At 36.8% G+C, this 19,445-nt stretch overlaps 1 protein-coding gene across 4 annotated transcripts in view; it reads right to left on the reverse strand.

The window, feature by feature from the left end:
* Window positions 1-207: 207 nt before the first annotated feature.
* Window positions 208-19,445, reverse strand: part of LOC105398745 (homeobox protein abdominal-A homolog) — a 30,961-nt gene continuing 11,723 nt past the window's right edge. For all 4 annotated transcript variants that reach the window (XM_011570968.3, XM_048621609.1, XM_048621610.1 and 1 more), the window contains exon 3: window positions 208-4,138. In XM_011570968.3, coding sequence (XP_011569270.1) covers window positions 3,738-4,138 — 401 coding nt within the window. In that variant the 3' untranslated portion in view covers window positions 208-3,737. The remainder of the gene's footprint in view (window positions 4,139-19,445) is intronic.

Genomic DNA, 19,445 nt, shown 5'->3' on the forward strand with positions numbered 1-19,445 from the left:
TTTTTGTGAAATCTGTAACTAACTGACTAGTTAGTGACTAGGTCAGAAATTTCAACTACCTTCAATTTTTTTTAAATTTAGGAACATACACATACAGTGTACGCTTCAGCTACCCACATAGGTATTTTAAACTATCGACTGTTTTGTTAAAAAAACAACGAAAGTATATTTTTTTAATGTTTCAGTGAGAGGAAAAACACAAATAGAAAAAAAAAGTACTTTTTAATTAACTCTTTATTCTCCTGAATTTTGGAAATTAATATTACAATATTGAATGCGGGTACATATTATACAATTACCCAACTATTTTGCTTAGACATCGACACAGTCACAAAATTCAATCAAATAGCCATGTAAAAGAGCTTTACATGTTCTCGTACATAACATACATACTTAAAACATAATAAAACAGAAAATAAACAAAAAACTATGCGCCACATAAAACATACACGACTTTTATTTACAAAGTTCTTACGTAAGAATCATTAATTTTACCACAATTTAAAAATATATAGATATATATTTCAATAATATAGGTACGCAGCTACCGTAGTGATAAACGCTAATTTAAAAATAACAAAAAAATCCTGTTAAAATAACCTTTTAACGCTGCCGCTGTTTCGTTTGACAGCTAAAGATTTTACATTTTGGTAAATAAGGAGATAGTTCTTATTTTAGACAACGGAAAGTTTTAACATAACAATAAAAGAAACTTAATATAAATACAATAAGATAATCAGACAACTTATGAACACAAATATTAGTTATTGAAAGGATGTTAAACTTTGTTACAAAATAGGTATATTGTAAAATAATAATTATAACGATCCAACTAAAATGCATCAAAATTGTTGCTTTACTTAAGATTTCCTTTTTTGTGTCTGTAAAAGTAAACCTCTAAAAGTGTACCGTATTACGCAAGTTGCTGAAATTTTGCATATTGATATCTGGATTTACCCCGTAAAAAGTTACACGTTTATTTTCATAAATTATAAAGACAATTGAAAGGGGTAAAGGACGAAGAATTTAATTATCAAGTCTATATTCAATTATTATTACAACTAGTTAAAATAATACAGTTCAAAAACACCTAGCATGCAGTTATGGCAAGACAGCAATATGGGATGGAGGACGTAGTATATAATGTGCTCAGTTAATAGCTTATTGTTTCAAAATGATTTACAGAAGTACCTACAGTTACTCTGGTACACGAAACAATGAAATGACCATAAAATCCATGGCTTTCATATTGGAATTACCGCTTGAGGACACTTACAAGTAATTATAACTATGTATATTTCAACACAAACTAGTAATTAAGTTTAAAACTCAAATATAATGTAACTACTGCGTGTGTGAGGTTGCACAATCCCAATAAACGACAACTGGAAAACGGAAACCAAAAATGTTAGAACATCAACAACCATTTTTTTATCTCGTATACCTACATAATTTCGTGTACAAACCCATGGTTTTGATTTAAATAAATTATCTTAATAAACAATGTTTTTTTTGCTTCTGATAATACGAGCCGTTAGACAAATACATTGCACTTACGATTAATAGCATTTTATTGCAATACGTAGAAAATGAAGTTCATTTCATGATTGAATCCGTTTTAATTGGATTCATTCCCAATCGTTTTAGCAAAAATTCCGTTTTGGTTGCCAATGTTCGTGTATTCTATCCTAAAATGTATGTAAGAATTTTGAATAATTTTCTTATGAATAGTTTTTTTGATTTGACACGGTCGACGCAAACAAATCATTGAATTTATCCGTCCCTACAATAATTTTATTACTTAAGCATTGTAATTTATAAAGCCTACTTAAACCGACGACTTAAGTACATTTTGTTCGATTTACCATCTCAATTTAGGGTAAAATAAATTTTAGGATGACTTTCAAGAACTACTTCTAACGACAACCTTAATTTGTAGGCATTTCTTATGCTTTAGTCAAATAAATACGAAAATGATGAATGTTACCGTGGTAATATTTTGTATTTAGAATCCGTTATTGGATAGAATTAACTTTCTTGAGAAATAATGGTTTGTTCTAAATGATACTTTTTTAACATTCACAACACTTATAAAGATACTGACTGTAAAGGTACCTTATATTTTACAAACTACAAAATTCTATTCAAATTTTGAAAATAATTTAATGATGGGATGTAAACATTTAACGGGATTTATTGGGAGTGTCTGTGTTTCTAAAAATATGACAAGCAATGTCTATAATTCCATAATTACAGATATTTTTATTATTAATCTACCCTGAAATTAATTTACGTATAATTGTGTAAGACTATAAACACTAATTATTTAATCTAATTTTATTTGATCGGAATTTTACGTATCGAGGAAATGAATTATCATAGAGATATTTTATAAGTTATGGACGCATCTGCTTACATTTTTAAACGGGATTTGCAAAGAATTGAGAAGGTTCCGGGCGATGCCTAAATTATAATTAATTTAAATCCTATTTGGCACAAGTCGGATAAAAAAACTGTAGGTCAAATGAACAGTGTGCTATTGAAAATTTTGCTTTGAAACATATTACCTACTAATGCTACTACAGAAAAGATTTTAGACATAGCGGTTGAGAGTGTTAAACTAGCATACATGATTTACTTATTTTAAGATCTAAGCAATATTTCATACAAACTCGCGCCTATTTTATTTATAATACACTTAAACTACTCAACTTTTAAAATTACGTGTATAATATTTAGTTACATTATTGTAATCTATTATATGTATCATCGTTACGTATATAATTTTGAACATCTGATGACTTCAGGTTGTGTGCCCGCCCGAATGCGGGATTTGTTCAATTCTTTGTTCAATTTCTTGTATTTTGAAAATCTGGACACGGCTTTCTTTTCAATTACTAGAATTATCAAAAAATACACCTAATTTCAATATCCATTAAACGTCATGAAGATAAGAAAATATTAAACATAAAACGAAGACTTATCTGCAATTGTACTTCGATACGTATTTTTGTTATAATCATAGATTTACTTATGGAATTATTAATGAGAGATGATGTTGCTGAACTACCTAGAACTATTTTAAATAAACGTTCAACTTAAACAACAATCATGAAACTAACTAAGGAAGTGAATAAGAATCACAATCGACCAAAAATAAGAGGTTAGCAGCTACCAACTGATAATACAACAAATTTTACAATAAAAATGTGATTGTTAAACATAACTAACCCACCAATGGTGGACAAAATAATCATAAAATATACATCAAAATGTACAGAGAATATAATATTTATAATAAAAAAATATGGATAAGATTAAGCGGTAGTAATAAATACTATGAGATTCACAGATTTAAAATCTTAACTAACAATACCGAAAACTCGGACTCAATGTAAACTTAGAGCGAATCTAACGCTTTTGTAATTTAGTAAATATTATTGCAATACAAGGTGTGGTTATGGCAACAAAATAAATGCTTAAAGCACATCACCAGCCTGTTCACCTCGGCGACACGACGGCCTCGTTAAAGCTAGTCCATCTCACACTAAAGGAACATGATCAACCAAAGTCTGGCACTGGCTCCGCAGCGTCACTGATATCATCAAAAAGAATCCACCGCAAATAAAACTACTGGATACAAAACGACTAAACGCAGGTCCTGGCGACCTCTGCCCGTGGAAGTATTCACACTAATATGATACAGTCAGTCGTGGAATTGCCTAGTCACGGGCACCTTACGTGGGCACCTTGTTGACTTTGAGTAGGTCGCCGGAGCCCTTGTCGATGGGCATCTTCATGGGGTCGTGGTGGTGCGTGACGTGGTGGCCACCGTGGTGCTGCCCTTCCAGCTTGGCCTGCTTCTCCTGCTGCTGCTGCTTCATGCGGTCCTGCTCCTCGCGCTCGCGCCGCGCCTGCTCGTTGATCTCCTTCACGGCTCGCAGCTCCTTCTTTAGCTTCATGCGCCGGTTCTGGAACCAGATCTTGATCTGTCGTTCTGTGAGGCAGAGCGCGTGCGCGATCTCTATCCTGCGCCGGCGCGTCAGGTAGTGGTTGAAGTGGAACTCCTTCTCCAGCTCCAGCGTCTGGAAGCGCGTGTAGGTCTGCCGGCCTCGCCGTCGTGGACAACCGTTTGGTCCTGGAAATAAAGTAAAAAATCTTTAGAATGTGCATTAAAATGTCGAACGGGCGGACAAGAAGGTGCAGTTGTCACCTTTACGATTAAAAGTATCGAGTAAATTGTTTTATTGCACCATATATTATTAGAGACCTGAAACTCGTGCTCGAATTTGCGCCGTGAAATCTTTGAGCATCCATTAAATTTCACTTTTATTCCTTCTTAGATTTTAATGGCTCATTAATATTTTTATTACGGCACTTAAGTTAATTTAAGAGTTATTGGCTACTGTGACAAACCTGACAATAAATTAGATATATCGATCCTTTGTGCGAGCTTTGCTATATACAGACATATACGTACGGAGACCTAGGGCGTAGTTTAGTGTACCATCCAAGATGAGAAACCGAAACTATCTGGCGAAACACAAAAGGCAATATTCCGGTCGAGGATGAGTAAAAACAATCTTAACAGAACAATAAAGTTAACGGAAAGGGTTACAAACAAATGAAACTCGATGCGACGCAACAAAACAATAGATCTTTCTAAAAATCGTACCGGACAATGTCTCGGGGGTAAAAAAGGGTTGCGCAACTTTCTAATACTTCGTACAATGTACATTTTGTGTCTGTCCCAAGAATTTGTGAAAGTTGCTCTTTACCGGCGGGCCCAAGTCTAATCTCCATACATTTTTCGATGCTAAAAGGCATTTTTATCGGGTCGCAGTATCAATTAATACCGAAAAAGCATTCTCACGTACTCGCGTTTTATTTACGAGCTATCTGAGGCTTTATAAAGTTGGTTTACATAGTGTGGGTCTGACAAAGGCGGCGGGGACTGGTTTCTGAGCCAACCAATAAATAAGGTAAGATAAATGACCAACCGTTGGGTATAAAATTGATAGCGGACCAACAGTGTAGGAATGTATGCAAGTGTGTGTGGGTTGCGGCCATGCCTGGGTGTGTTCTATTGGCCTCTTGTGTTTTTAATTGGTTAATGTTGTTTGTTATTGGCTTAATAGATCGATGTGTTGGTCCTTCGTTAGTGTTTTCTAGGTACTTTAATGGTACACGTTTTCTATTAAATTGATTGTTTTATTCAAACGTCAACTTCGTTTGTTACCGGAAACCTGTAATTTATTGGATATTCTTGGTTTTATTTTATTGAACTAAACTCGTGGCAAATTGATACGTGGCTATAGGTACGACATAAGTATTGTTTAATTAATGTCAGAATGATTTAGTTTACAGCCTTCTGTGTACTAAAGTCTTTCAAAACTAGGCAAGTATAAGCAAGCTTACAGTTAGGTAGGCACCTATATATTCAGAGAATATAAACACAACTTCTCTTTCAACATTTACACCATATCAAGTATTAATTAAATCATGTTTTATCTATTTATCTGTATCATGGTAAGCATTGAGAAAACAGTTCTTGTCTATCTATTACCATAAATATGTGCTTATACGGTAGGTAGGCAGGTACGTAAAAAGTGCTAACGTAATGATTTTATCTTTAATTTAAGAACGTGGTTATTTAATTAGTAATTGATAAAAATCTGACAGTTTCAATAATTATGATGTGGAGTGAAAATCACGCGTTTTAATATACTCGAACTTGAATATCATTTCCAATGTTGCTGATAATGATTAATATGCTATTTAGTAACAAAAATAACAAAATATAATATAAACAATCAATTAATTTATGTTGTACCTAACTATAATTACGCCTGCTATTAATGTAAGTGAATTTGTAATACTTTTTGAGAAATAAATCTCTCAAACCGTAAACCGAAGGAATTACATGCCTAGTTAGCTAAACCTATTTGAAAAACTCGTTATAAAATGCGGTTAGAAAGAGACAGCAGTCGTGCGACAAACAGAGATGACGACTTCTATTATAATTTTAAAAGCAAAGATGGAGCCGAAAGCAGAATACGGGTCGATATCAGTGATTTGCATCCGAAACGTCATAAGTGATCCATTGTTGCCGAATGAAAAGGGATCGTTTTATTATGGGTGCAGGGTGTAAAGTTGTTTGAGGGGTGGTTAGGGATATGGCTATCTGGATATGTGTGTGGTGCCTTTGCCATGACAACTCCTCCTATCAGCTGGCGGCCATTATTCCCCGCGGTATTGTGTCTCGGCCGGGCTCTGAACCTGTCGCATGTTTGAAAAAAAACTCTCCTGTTTTTTTCCCATGACACTCGATAAGCATCAGATTGAAAATTGAACAGGACATAATACATTAACCCCGTTAATATTTATGGGCGTAGTGTTTGGAAAAACGTTTTGTTATCTACACGTCATCTGTGTTGGGGGAATATCAGTTTAGATTTTTTTAAACTATGTAGAGGTATATTGCCTATTTAATCAGATTTAAATGCCTATTTTGCATGTCAAACGTTTGGTTAGATAAGATTCCGCGAATGTAATTCAATACTTTAGATTGCTACCTATTAGATAAGTCTTTTATTTTGCCGCTTCTTTCTTAGTAGTTACACGCTATATAATATTCACTTATAAGAATAGGGTGATGTATTTGGGTATTATTCCATCGTTTATGTGTCTTGTGTACCTACCTACTGCCTCTAATTACAAACTACAGAATTCCTCGTATTATAGCTATAGGTGTTACAAAAGTACCCACAATCCACATACATTAATATCGCTACCAAAACCTTCATATATCTTAAGAGAAAGGCATGGCCCAGCCGTAGCATTAATTAGGCAGACAACATACGGTGACACCGCGGCGACGCTACGAACATAAAGTTTCTGTCACAAGAAGGTTTTACCTCGCCTTTTTCTCCGAAATAAATCTCACAGAATGCGGCCGGCTTTATTTATTATTTTATTTTACATACCCTCCTACCTTTGTGGGCTAAGAAACCAGTCTCATACGCTTGTAGGTCCAAGATTTCTTTTGATTAATGGCCACCACTGGATTTGAGTATTAAAAGGGCTGATTATGAATTAAAAGATTTATAAGATACACTTTTTGTCACGTTAAGTTGACTATTTATGGGTTGAAAGTAAACACGGGTTGGGTTTGAGTCGGGTGCCTCGGACAAGCATGGCGGGACCGGGTTTAATCCAGGGTTATTTGTGCCACCAGCTACGAATAAATTGGTGTCATTTTGACGCTCTCGAAACTGTTTTAATAGGATGCTTCAAAAGAACCGAGTCACGATTCGAGGATGAACTTTGAGAATTTAAAATAAGAATTATATTAAGTGGGCAGTCTAGTGAATTATTGGGCAATTAAGGACACAAAACAAGTGCTAAAGAAATATATAGATTCTAAACTAAATTAAGTGTCCTATATGATATTAATTAACTATATAGATCGCGGTAAAGGGCGATATATTCACGTGTTGCCGACACCGCAGTTTATTGCGTCGTAACTCGCAAAATGTCGTAAAATCGTCGGACGCCATCTTAAAATAGTTTGCGTTCGAAAACCACTGTCATAAGTGGAGCACGCCGGATTGTTTTCCGATACTGTTTGACGTTTCCAAACGCACCCGTGAAAATGCTGCTTCCTGTTTGTTTACAACAATAAAACGCCAGTTACATGTCAGCATAAAAACTAGAGTATTCATAAAATACGAACATAAAAATTATAATTATCAACAACGCATAAACAGAAAATTAATTTTAACGATCCCATAAAAATCTTCTCCATATATCATTAATTTAGAAGGAATTCGAGAAACAGTTAGTTAATTCTTAAATTATGTCGGAACACGCACAATCAAGCCGAAATGAAAGACAGAATCGCCATTACGCGTATTAAAATCGTTCCGACATAAATTATATAGAGCACGGTGGAGGTTATTATTCACTCGCACGGAGCCCCGCGGCTTAACTGGCCATTATTTTAACGTTTAAGTGCCTGTTATCAAAAATACTGGCCAGTTTCAAGAAGAAAAAATAGATAAGGTTAGAAAATTTAAATAAAGAACCGCGAGTTGTTAGGTAATTGTTCAAGTTCTCAGACTCAACGAATGGGTAGAAAGCATTGAGTGGTTTATGTTGCAGCGAAGTCGCTTCCCGTGGTTAAGTCGGAAAAGACTATTTTCGCTCATTGTGAGTCGAGTTTAAATCATCTCAACTGCATGCGCTGTGGCGCGGCGAGGACGTTGCCTCCCCACAGGGCTGTTGATAAAGCAACACTTTGCCTGCAACTCGAATGAGTTTAAAATTAACCTATTTGAAAGCTGCAGGTTTTATTTTAGCCGAACATGCAAGGGAAGTGTTAATTGCCCGATGTTTTGTAAGAAAGTGTTTGCAACGCGCGAAAAGGCACTTGAGTTGTTATTTATTTGGTGATAAATCGTGATTGTAGATAAAGAGACGATGCAAGAACAAAGTCGGTTGTGTGCTGATAGCGGAATGTTCACATCAATGGTGCAACGGTTTGAAAATGTTAAATAATGCATTAGAATTTCAAGGAGCTGGTGTCAAGATTATTACTAAGATAAGTACCTACAACCTACATAGTTACTGCGCAGTGACAACCCTATAAGCAATGATTCAATGAATGGAGATATAGAGCAAAGTGATCTTTGATCAAGCCCACTTTTGCTGATGATGACGTCACAATCCCTTCAGTGCCTGCAACCAGTATTGTCGTATTTTATGAAATCATAAGTCACAAATAATTATATCTACATAGTTAATATTACACACAATCAGCAGGGCTCCTTTATATTTTGTTAATCATTAGTATAGAGGGAAATCTTCATTGCCGACACAAAATCCTTGAGAAATCATTCATTTCGACATATTATATAGCGACGATGCCGACGACGAGTATATTTATATAGGTATTTCTGCATGACTGTCTGCACCTAAACGATTTACGACATTATGCGTGCGTCTGCATTCTTAGTGGATCAGCGAGATGGATGCGGAATCAGGTTATTAATATAAACTTGTATATAATACCTATATATGTATATGTAGCCCACAAGCCTGTCCTGCGAGCATCGGTTCGCCTTATTCATTCTGCTTTCAGTCATTCTGAAGACTTTCTACACGAAGTTGGAAACTTTTTATTGAAAGCCCCTATATAGTACGTATTAGGAAATAGATTCGCATATTTTGCAATGGATTTATTTATGCACCGTTTTATACCGTGGGTACCTAATAGAGTAATTATTAAATTCCCTTTTCCGTCTCTAAAACCATCCATCGTGTGACAAAGTCGCATATGCAACGGCACGGAGCGTTTCTGTATTTTGCCACTGTAAGTTTACGCGGCAAGCAACGAAATGGGCGATAAAAGCCGTTGTAAAGATTGACATCAAATGGGATATAAAATTAAATATTATGATATCACTAGGAACAGAGAAACAGTTGATTTGCAGATCACGGCAGTTATATTGGCCATAAAGAGCTATTTATTGTTATATATACATTAAATGTTATGCATAACGACAACTATTATTGAAATATATGACTTTATTGAAGATAAATGGGTCAAATGATATCTGGAATGACACATAATGTTCAATTTAATTAGCCTCAATGTTTTCATTATCTTGCCGGTTGCTATACTTATAAATAATATCATCAATGTATTTTTTTTTGCTTTTACATGATAAACAGCTTAATTTCTTTGTAATTAAGTCAGGATTCTGGTAAATTTTATGGAAAACTCAATAGCTGAAATTGGTAACCGCTAGATGTATTTACGTTTTCGCTAATATAAAAATAAAACTGTATAAGTCTGTATAAAGTTAAACCAAAACAAGTTGATTTCCATATTTTGCGGCCTGCTGTTAATGCTGCTACCAAACTCACATACATATATATCTTAGTCATAACAGTTGGACTATAAAAATCAAAACAGGTTTAATGCAGTTGTAGGGTAGGTACAAACGTACTTAGTCCATATAGGTATACGTAGAGTAGCTTTATTACCTGACATAATTTAAAACTCGACTGATGACAAAGTTTAATTCGCTAAAGTTTTCTTTTACTGACGTTATACCTATTCTTAAAAGAACATTAATTTATGTGGTTGCAGTTTTATACTTGCAATTAGTGAAGTCAATCAATAAACCATTGTCACGATAAAGCGATTAATGCCGCGTAAATTAATTCGATGTAAACAATGGTACCACTAATTAGCCACAGAAGCATTTAAAATAAATGCTAAAGTCATACTGAATGTATACCTACCTACTAATGACAGTATTCATGTATATGTACAATTGTACATGCGTGTGTTTGTGTATATACACGATATAATGAAATCCACAGAATCTGGTGTAATTACAAAGTCTGCTGCAAACGGCAGTAGCTGAAACTGAAAAAAGTCGTCGCATAATAATCCGATTCTCATCTCAGTCTACACTGCGTAGCGTTGAGTTTCCTTTGAAACTGACTGGATTGGACAAGGATTTCCCCTTTAAGCTAAGTCTGAAATATACGCGTCGAGGGCACAAATAAATATCTTTACCGTCTGCAGTCCTGCGGCACGGCGCGGTGGGGACTAATCCACTTTGTCTCGATGTTTTAATTAAATCGAGCGGAAACCGCCTGCATACCTAACCTCTAATACCTGACAAGGTTCTAGGAACTTGCTACGCGCGCTTTGACATTTCGCCGGCCCGTCCGGCGAGCGCAGATCGACTTACTTTTTGTAATAACATTTATTTACATTAAAACCATCACGTGTTGAGACTGTAACAGGATGTTTAAAGCTCCAAATAGCCTGATAAGTACCTTCTTCATTTTCTATTATTGTTAGTACCTCTTTTTAGATAAGCGGCTGCGACGGCGCATTTCTGAAGCTTAGAAAGCGTTCTTTATTAATAATAATGTGAAGTGGTCGTATATTTCTTGTGCTGTGAAGAACTGTATTATTTTTGAAGATGACTCCATCACTCAGTGATAATGGGCAGCGTGCGTCACAGAAAAAAGAACTGTTACGTTCAAATGTATTCTGGAAGCAATTAAACAATGTTCAGGTCGGATTAGTGGATATTCCTTTGACATAATTGCTTGTTGGATTTCGGGAAAGGTAATTTATTAAGACGAGGAATGTTGGAAGTATTGCGACATATCGAGGCAACGATATGTCTGGGAGGGAGCGTCTGCCAAAGAAAAACTTTCGTCTCGATGTTTAGACAAAGCCCGAAATGGAATGCAGACCAATTGCCATGTGTAGCTTGTTTTTTTTTAAATTATGCTTTGAACTAACAATCCTGCGCCGAGCATTCCATATGATATTAAGTCGGTAATTAGAATAAACTTTTACATTTAAATTAATACATTCTAATAATTAATTAACCTTTTAAACGGGTTGCTCGACATAGGTACGACGACAAAATGCAAACGAAGGGAAAAAGAACAACGCCGATATTAATAACGTTAATAAAACAAGAAATCAAAAAAAGAACAAAGCAGCTGTTCGAATTATAAAGTTTTATTGTTTTAAATATGTAGCATTCAATTACTGCCAAGTCCGTTGTAGAAATCATCTGAATGCTGTCATGAATCACATTGGCGAGAATGAAAGAGCTTTTATACAGTACGTTGATATCTACGCCATTGAGCTCTTATTACGCCGTGTTTTGAAGCCAAGGCATTACGGTAACGTTTCGTCGAAGCGACTTCGGGTTACGTTTTATACCGTCATTCGAATCTGGTGTTTGGTGCTTCGTTCATTAGCATTTTATGACTGATACGACCGATAAAAGTGTAATAAGAAGCATTGGCCGGGTGAGCGGAGAGGAAGTTGCCACTACGTTATGGGCGATAGTCGTCCGATGTAAATGCACACTCGTTCATCGAATGGCCTATTGGGCTGTTCCGATTTCGCTTTGCAGTTTGTGTAATTGAGATTACAGATGTGGCCGAGTCGGGGCTTGGTTGCGCGCGCTTTGAGCCAGATAGATTATAATAATTTATGTTCACAATCTACACCTAACTATGTATGTTATTAAAAAACTACTAGGCGGCTATTATTTATACAGTAAGGAGGTATACTATACAATTCCATGTCCATGATATTTGTGAAAATTTTACAATTCTTGTGAGTGATAATTGTTAATATTAGTATTTTGTGTTAGATGTATGACTAGATCAAAGGAACGTATTCAGAATAATCCATTTCAACAGTGATGTATCTATCTCAAATAAGATATTTAGCAATCGAATAAACAAATAGAGGCGGACTTGGCACGAAAATGTATTGTTTTGATTCAAAACACACCGCTTTTGGAACGATATCTCTATCTTTGTACGTGGTTATGGTAATCCGACATTAAAATGAAGACTTACAAAATAATTAAGCGAGAAAAGACAGGAATGTGTTATGTTCAATTAAATATATGAAATACTCGTAACTACCGCACAAAAATGCTTTAAGTTCCAGTTGAGTTTTCCCACCGCCCGCTCCGCGCATACTCACGGATATTACGAGTTAGTTCAATTTAACACCTTGGCTTTAATATTAAAATCTCCTTTAATTACCCTCAGCAAGCTATTTAAAGTGGCTAAAAACCTTAATTACGTTTTCACTTTTGAAAATGGCGTGTTCTGTGCGGGTAATGGGCGATATAGTCGTAAAAACGCTGCCTCTGTTTGAATATGAGTTCAGTAGTTGGTTTTACAATATGTGTGTTTTGGAATGGTGTCTCGGGATTATCATGGTGGCAGGTGGGCCGTGACCAGTGACATCTGGCTGGGATCTCCTAGGGCCTCCACAATAGAGCCATCCACGCTCCATGCCCGAGGGCTAGACCAATAAAGCACAGGCCAGGGGCACGGAATCTCGTAAACTTTTTTCCAGAGTGCCCCTCAACAAAACGCGAATCATAAAAGTAATTGGAGCCCATTCATATTAATAGACGTTTACGAGGCTTTGCCTATAAAACAGAGATTGTCATCGGTCCTTGCGAAGTGACGCAACTCCGCGTCTCACAGACATCGGAAACTCAGCTAATTCATTTTAAACTCGATTTAGAATTTTGTTTGTGAATCTACTTAATCTCGTGGCAAAACCAGCCTACATGATTTTTGTGTGACATCAAAGCGTTTTGAATTACGATATTGGAGCTCATTAATTAGATTATTTTAGAAATAGTACAAGGAGTATCGTTAAGTATGTGTTCCATCTGATGATAAAGTATTCTGACAGTCTGTCGCGTTTGATATCGTCGGAGAAATCACGTAATATAGCTGTCGTATAAATATGATAGAATGAAGATATAAGGGGGGTATTTTCAATAGATATCTGTAGAAGACATTAGGGCACAGCTGCCGTTCCATCCTGCTCCTAAGGGATTCAGGCAATTTTCTTACCCTTAGTTTAATTCCGATTCGGAAAGGTTTTCCGTGTGGAATATTTATTGTTATATCTTTACTAGCGATTGCTGTTGCGTGGAAATGGAATACCTACGACTATACAGGGTGTAGTTTTGGAGAGTAGATATGAAACAGTTCGGTATGTAGAGTAGGTACATTGCCCTGCCTGGTAAGTTGAAAATATAACACGAATCCACCCTGTTTACCTTTGTGTAGTAACAGTAATGTAGGGTTACGTTTCAGCAGTGACATAAAAAGCAACGATTTCATAGATCGTTGCAAACGAGAGAAGACATGCAAGTACCTAGGTAGGTACCGTACAAATTTGCTAAACCTTAGCATAACAGAACTAGCATAGAATAGGCTGCATAGAGACCTCGAAGTTTCTACCTATGCTAATTAATATTATATTTACATACCTTTCAAGTAAAAGGTACATAATTATAAAGTAACTAGTAGGTAGTTTGATATTTTCTCTGCATAATTTATATATACATCTTGTATATAGGTAGATATTTACTACACAATGTTTCGAAAGATAATAAAAATGCAGTTGTCTAATAAATAATGAAGTGAACATTTCGCGATAACAGAGGTTTCCCCATTCTTACGGCCGTAAATTATGTTTCTACGTTGGTGGGGCCTAAACTCAGCCTTTTCAAATAAAATATACAAACACGGATTATTTAGGAAGACACCTAACTGTTTTCTCATAAAAACTATCTAAGTCAATGAAAATAATAATGTCTTTAATGTTGTAAAACACTTTTTATTTATTTTACGATGATAAAAAAGCTACATAAAATAAAACATAGCGCTAGAACTTAATACCTATTTGCAATTTAGTAAATGTAGCCAAATTTGGGAGCTCCACTTATATAGAGTCAAATTGGGCAATAACCAAATTTAATAACAGTAGACAGGCAGTTACTAACAAAAGTGGGCGCCTCTAATAATCCAATTAAGTTTAAGCCGGAGTGCCTTCTAATATTTTATTCCCAACCCTCTCCCACCTTGGCTTATTTCAGCAATATTTCAACTAGAAAGGCAATATCGTAACGTAATTTAAAACGAATTAGCTTCTAGCTTCCTACGGAGTTTCAAATTTGAATATTCCAGGATGTTCACTCCCCATCCAGTGTCGGAGTTACTTTTTAAAAACAAAGGGAACAAAAATGTTATTTATAATAAGTTCAACACGCCCCCCCGTTCGCGAGATGCACGAAATGTGCTTTTAGAATAGACCCTCTAATGTTCGGGAAATTCTAGGTGTGGCAGCTTCGGCGCTCTCCGGCAAAATGGACGCTTTATCTTTTACAAAGATGAAAATGTTTACGTAGCTCTAAAAGGGAGAAGCATGAAATTTACTCTCTTATCTTCTCTGGAGAGCCTGTTTTGTATAAATGAAATAATTAGCAAATATACCAACTCAAGATCAACTATCCGTAGCTATAGTGATCAAATACTAACTTTACATACCTAGACCATTGAGCATGCAATTCCAACAGTATCCAGTAAAAAGCAATGTATTTAGCATAATCATAGCGCCATTAAATAAAACAAACAATGCAAACAAACGCCCTCCATTAAATCCGCAGCACGGTGGAGGTGGAAAAACCAATTTCAGTCGGACTAATTTATTGCCCCAGTGCACCGGCCACCGGACGAATAGGGACCAAAACCTAATAAGTTTCACGTACACTTCGTGAGGTCCACGAAACCGCGGCCACCACACTAGTGACAAAGAGAGACGCATGTGGCCGTCCATAAGCGAGAAAAGGACAGTCGACCCGCAGTCAAACGTACGCACGCGATTGCGAATTCCCACTGCTGCAGTCTGACCACGGCCGAAAGGGGTTGAAACAGGGTACGCTATGTAGAGGGAATTTAAATGAAACTCGCGTTGGTTTCAACGCGGGCGGTCGCTCTCGTTAGAAGCCCCATTGTGCACTTATTAATTCAACTACGTAATTTATAGGTAACTAGTCTGCTCGCTGGACGCATAAATTGGTTTAACAGAAACTTAATGCGGGCTTCGTATGTATGGACGCTGTTGCTGTGTTGTACGGTTAATCGATAATGGAAATCGGCGGCGCGATTCATGTTGCGTTCAGCCTTGTATATGGGAGTTTGATGTAAAGTGAGTGTGCATAAGATTTAGCTAAGCTCGATGTATTGAGTTACAAAATGATTTATTTGCATATAAGCGGAAATCGAATAACACTACGTTTAGATAAAGTGTACCGATGTTTCCACGCAAGGGCTATGTACATAGAACACGCTATTTCTAAGCAACCTTTAGTCCCGTAGCCCCTGAGACAAGGACGATTAGTCAGCATAATTTAGAGGCCCTGAATTTTCACCTTAAGCGCGCATTATGTCAGCCGCTCAGACTTTATAATCGTCACTTTAGAGGCTTTTAATTACTAACGCTCGTTCTAGGGGTGTAATGCGCCCTTAAGCGCCCTACGCAATGCCATAGGATGCTTACTTTATGCGCTTGACAACTACTATGCTAAAGGTGAGACCACACTTGTAAATTTTGAATTTTTCATTGGAAATTCATTATTCATTAAATTTCCTATCAAGTTTTTTTCGTTACTTTCATTATTACACTTGGCAGCTACCACTAGAAGAGTGATATTTTATTAATGTGCTCGTATTATTGTTATTTTAACTTGATATTTAGGGCTACCTATCAATTACTAACCAACTAACTAGACATTTCACGTAGTTACCCAAAGAGCAATGGGTAAAACTATGGGTAAGCAGCATGCCACAACATGTGTAAAGACCCTAATATCTGTGAACTATGATAGAGCTATGTTTACTATGCATGAAGGTTTGTAGGTGTTTAATTTAAGGGTCTGTTAACCAAGTAGTAACCGTAACCTGAAATTATGAGAATGGCTTTGTAGGTTGTGTTATTTTGTTTATTTTGTGTTGATTAATTTGTGTACATACACAGAAAGCTCCTTAGGGGGTAAATTGTTTGAATGAACAATGTCAGAAAGTAAATTGTTTTTAATGGGAAAGTATTATCTTGTAGCTACTGGAATTATGAGTAATATAAACCGTTATTATAAAAGCATTGATGACAAGTTAGCATACAAAATAAATAAAACTCCAGAAAAGGTCAAAAAGTACAATGATGACTTCTCATTCGTAACTCATTCGCAATTATTAATTAACTGAGACGCATATAACCAAAGGTCGGTATATAAATGAACAATGTTTAATATTCGTTCCCTTGCTCCGTCGTTATAAGTCGAGTGATTAAGCATTTCTACTCACGCATTCAGGACGCGCGGGCCCAAGCAATTTTCCACAGCACAAATTATAATTAAAAATTAATCTCGCTCCAAGGAGAAAACTTTTATTACAACGACTTGCGGCTTTTTCCCTTATAAATTATGAATAATACCATTAATAACGATGACTTAAAATGCTTGATACAAATACATACCACGCTGTTTCAGAACACTCTCGGGGCCGAAGATAAATCAGTTTCGAAAATAAGCAACACAAAGTTATAGGCGGCCAAATGTTAGATATTCTGAACGGAAGAGGCTAAAAAGGTTTCTGCTTTTTTATAAGGTGAGCCCCGAATAGCTCAAAATAAAGTTATGTTAATGTTAGGGCTCCCTCGCTGGCTAAGGAGATAAGATTGCAAATTCGCAGCAATTTATGATGGTCCTGACTGATATTGCTTTTGCAGAGGTGAAAGGAGGGTTAAAGTATGGACTATAGGCTTTTGGCCGTTCTGCCCGGTGTGTGGATGACCCTAAACATTTTATTTGGTAGCATCACTATTCCGGTAACGCCGCAAAATGGCGTCGACTAATCTTAGGCGGCCATTTTAGGGGAGCGTTCGACCCGGTAGGGACCCCTGTATCTGCTGTGCGATTATGCCGGCTGCATGCGGCTTTAGGGTGTCTAAAATGGCGCTTACACGCGTGAATTCCATCGCAGTATTGTGTTAGACATGCGTAAATTGGTCGGTATTGCAGTAACATCTTAGAGGCCTACGCTCAATTTGATGATTGCTAGTTAAGGCCGCGCACAGGATGCGTGCAATATGCAAGCCGCATGTGGCGATGGTTATTTGTAGTATTTATTCCCGGACTTATTTATTGACGTGTGATAAGCATTGGCAATGAGTAGGAGATGTGATTGGATTAAATGTTTCGTGGATCACGAATAACGATTGCGTGTGATGTGAACATGTGGGAAGATTAACTAGAGTTTCAGCTCATGTTTATGAGTATGTAGATATATTTTTTTCCTGGAATGTTGGGAAGCCATTGACTCAACCAAATAAGTTCTTATCTGTCTAAAGCTAAACATCCCCATGAACATTGCTTTCCAAATGTAAATATGACACCCCATAAACAGAATGTTTTATCGACTGCTAGTACCATTCCAATTTATTCTGGTCATTTTTGTCTACTTCGAGGGTGTCCAATTTTTAGGGGAGAATTTATGGTTTTTATTATGACTTTTTTAGTACTAACGCCCTTAAGCCATCCGACACCATCGGTCACGATTTAATAGATCGATAGAATTGACAATGGGTGTGGTGTGAAATACTAACGTATTTATGTAAGAGTCTTCAAGAAACCTAATAATTTTACACCAATTTTATAAGTGCCTACCAAGCTTAACATTCAAAAATTCAAATTCCAAACGTTTCATGTATAAAAAGTAATCGTACACAAATTTCCAGTCACGTTAATAGTTATATTTTCTTCTCAAAATGGCAATTTATCGAGAACACGACTCGCATCCCGAGATACGGCACAGAAGCCCGGGGCTGCGTATGCCCTGCATTGTAATCTATTGTTTAGGGTCCCACTACTGGAGGTAGCTTGCCGACTAACTCCCCAGGCAAATGTAAACCTTAACTGCAGCCATCGTTTAATGAAAACGATACATGGCTCGTAGAAGCAATAGTGGCTGAATTCGCGTGGCGCGTGGTGAATATTCGTATCTTGTCACGGCGTTCGCGCCCCCGGCTGGCCCCTCCGCCCCCTCTACTTATGCCGCTGTTATTGACACTTCTTCAATGTCAGACGCACCCTGTGGCCCGCAGTCTTGGCTCCCCAACAACATACATTACGGGCTCGCAACACGGCTCGAATGCTAAGGGGCCACGCGGCATAGCTATATAAAATTATATCAATTGCAAAGATTTTATTGTTGAATTACAATTTCAGATTCACCACGACCATTGTTATCAGTCGGCGGCACAGCCCGCCAAAGGGTTTGACAACCTGAATATCAAAAAGGTCCGAATTTTATGTGTCTGAATCGCAAATTACTGGTGCGATTTTGTGACGACGTCGTGCAATCGGGACGGTGAAATTGAATAAGCTTGTTAATAATACCTTTATAACTAACCTGTTTTATGCTTATTGATTGATATAATCTGTAGTATCTATTATAGGTATGGCATCAAGCGCTCGAGCAGGGTGGCGATCAATTAATTGCGGATTCTAATTACAATACGGAGCTTCATCTCCATAAATGGCATGTTCTGAGGAATGAGTAAACGCCGCAGCAATTAAATACATAACTCTTGCCGCACAGTGCAGCAGTTGCACATAAAACGCGAACACCATTGCTTATGACTATCCCTCGTACGGATAAAGCTATTAAACTATTATAATTATTGCTGCAAAAGTAATATAAGGAAAGGAATTATTTTTATTAATGGGATATGTCCGCTAAATGCGTGGGGAAGGAACACGTTTGGGTTCGAAAGCGTCGGCGATGTTTAAACGGGGAAGCTCAAAAATGCTGGACCTCACATTTCAAGTGTTCAAGTATAAAACCGCAGTTTCATTACTTAGTAGTCGCAATTAAATTACTTAGGTTCTCTTAATTGGACTGTGTCGTTGGTGAGAGTTTTCTGTGGCGTGGGTGTGTCCGTTTTTATTCGTCAGATTGAAACCATAGTTACAAAGGGAGCTAAAATTCTTTGACGAGCTCAAGTGCAAACT

The sequence above is a fragment of the Plutella xylostella genome, chromosome 6 (genome assembly GCF_932276165.1).
Source record: "Plutella xylostella chromosome 6, ilPluXylo3.1, whole genome shotgun sequence".
Lineage (NCBI taxonomy): Eukaryota > Metazoa > Arthropoda > Insecta > Lepidoptera > Plutellidae > Plutella > Plutella xylostella.